The sequence below is a fragment of the Carlito syrichta genome, unplaced genomic scaffold, assembly GCF_000164805.1.
Source record: "Carlito syrichta isolate Samal-C Ts95f unplaced genomic scaffold, Tarsius_syrichta-2.0.1 Scaffold312129, whole genome shotgun sequence".
In the NCBI taxonomy this organism is placed as follows: domain Eukaryota; kingdom Metazoa; phylum Chordata; class Mammalia; order Primates; family Tarsiidae; genus Carlito; species Carlito syrichta.
The window spans coordinates 145,031-147,316 of record NW_007256225.1 but is presented as its reverse complement, the minus strand read 5'-3'; the positions used below and the strand labels follow the sequence as shown (position 1 = coordinate 147,316).

The 2,286-nt window shown below is 66.8% G+C and overlaps 1 protein-coding gene across 1 annotated transcript in view; it reads left to right on the top strand.

Annotated features, from left to right (window-relative positions):
- Nucleotides 1-219: 219 nt before the first annotated feature.
- PAPLN (papilin, proteoglycan like sulfated glycoprotein) overlaps nucleotides 220-2,286 on the top strand; it is a 38,624-nt gene continuing 36,557 nt past the window's right edge. Inside the window, exons 1-2 of the mRNA XM_021718365.1 lie at nucleotides 220-511; nucleotides 922-1,121. Coding sequence (XP_021574040.1) covers nucleotides 223-511; nucleotides 922-1,121 — 489 coding nt within the window. The 5' untranslated portion in view covers nucleotides 220-222. The remainder of the gene's footprint in view (nucleotides 512-921; nucleotides 1,122-2,286) is intronic.

Sequence of the window (2,286 nt, the reverse complement as noted above, 5' to 3'; positions counted from 1 at the left end):
CCTCCTCGCCCCTCCCGGACCACCCGACCTCCAGCCCAGACCCTGCCCCCTCCCTTGGCCCCGACCCCCCGCCAGGCCCGGCTCTCCCTGGCCCGCCCCTCCCTCACTCTCCCGGTCCCGCCCCTCCCGAGCCCTCCCGGACTCTCCAGCCCCGCCCCTTCCCCGACCTGCCCTCTCCCCCGCCCCCGGCCGCTCCGACTCTCCCCGGCTCGGCAGGCGGAGATGCAGCTGCTCCTGCTCACGACCCTGCTACTGGCCCCGGCGCCCGGGTCCTCGGTGAGCGCGGCCGCGGCCCGGGAGGACCCTGCGGGGGAGGCGGGCGAGGCCGGCTGGAGCCCACGGGGACACATCCCCACGAGAGGGACGCCGTGGGGGAGGTGGGCCGCGCCCCCAGCTCCCCCGAAGGGCCGGACTCCGGACTCCGGACTCCGGACCCCGAACCCCGAGGCCGGCTGGCCAGGGTGCCCAGGGTCGCGCGCCCCCTTCAGGAGGGATGGGTGCCTTCCGTACGGTGCCAGCTCACGCAGGAGACCCCTCCTGTATCTTCCCAGGTGGAAGGACAGGTGGGGGCAGTGCTGGGTGACCCGTCCGCCAGCCCCGCCCCCTGCTGCCACCGGACAGCCTCCCGAGGCGGAGCGGCCGGGGCCCAGAGTCTTGGGGGCCGAGCACTTCCTTCCCCTTGGCCCGGCGCTGGCGTAGGGTTGTCCTAGGCCTTTCCCCGGGGCGGGATGTCCTGTCTGCCGTCCCCTGTGGCTGCCGAGCCTGTGGTGTAGCCAGTGCAGCTGAGGGCTGAGCTTTACATTTACTTGACTAACCACACTCAGCCGCCCTCGGCTAGTGGCTGCCCTACAAGCGCAGACAGGGGACACAGGAGCCGACTTCTGTCAGAGCCACTGTTTCATTCACCGGTCTGGAGAACAGGGGCCATGGAGCAGGTGTTGGTCCTGAGGCTATGCCGGGAGGGACTTTCTAGACCACAAGGAGAGGGTCTGTGGAGCCGGGGGCCACTGTGGCCTGGTGTCTGGCAGAACAGAGGGCACGTGAGTGAGAAGGGACCCCTGAGAGAGGAGCAGACTATTCGCTGCCGTCGGGCGGTGGGAACGCCCTCAGTGGCTGTGCCGGTAGGAGCTGAGAAGGGCGCCTCTGGCCAGGGCTGTGGGGGCAAGTAGGGGTGGATGTCCACAGGGCACTGGGCACTCCTGCAAGGTCCCCGGGGGTGGGCTGGACGCCATGCCCTCATGCCTCCCACCACCTGCCAGCCTCCCACGGCCAGCCCTGCCCTGTGGGCCTCGCTCCCCAAATGCCATTCCAAGGCCCTTCGGCAGGTGCTGATGCCAGCTTCATGAAGGCCAAGGCTAGGTGGAGGGCCGCCAAGACTATGTCAGGACCCCAGATACACCCAGGGCCCCTGTGATGGCTACAGGGCCATTGGCAAATCTCCCAGCCTTCAACTTCTCTGATTTGGAGGAAGAGCACCACCCACAGGCTGTTGAGAGGCCCTGGGCTCTGTTAGGTTCCCTGCCCCTTAGGAGTGTGGGCTTCTTCAGCCGTGGTGCTTCCCGCTGGTGCCTCCTGGGTCACCAGGTCAGCTCAAGTAGATGAGTGGGACGGTGACAGGCCTGCCAGGCCCCGCTCTGGCCCCCACTCTGAACTACACTGCCATGCTCTCATGCACACATGCAGGCACACGCACACTCACGCATTCATGCACGGGCACACATGTTCACACACATGTGCATGCACACATGCACACACATCAGGCGGCTGATTCCCCTGGAACCCACAGCAGGAAAGGGCCTGGGTGGTTCTGGCAGGAGCTGGGGTGTGGGGATCCCAAGCAGCAGGAGACTGTGAGGACAGACCTAGGCCAGGGGCCGCGGGTGCTTGCACTCTTTCCTCCCAGGGGAGATGGCAGCAGCCCAAGGACAGGGAATGGCCCTGGGTTCCATGGGCCAGGCTCCCCAGCCCCTGCAGTGCCAGGGCTCAGGGCACCATCTCACAGGCACTGGCACGGGAAGCCAGAGTGCTCTGGGGCACTCATCCTGGCTTGGCCCACAGGGGCCACAACGTCCAGGCCAGTCCCCTCCCCCACCTTGTCTGATGGTGGGGTGTCCTGTGGCAGGGTCTGCTCTATGTTCTCATCTGTGGGAGAAGGCCCAGTCCCAGCCGGGTTGCAGGTCATCTCTGAGAAGTCACCCCAGCATACAGCGTCTTCCTCTTTTTTTTTTTTTGAGTTGGAGTCTCACTCTGTCGCCCAGACTGGAGTGCAGTGGCCGCTCCTGGCCA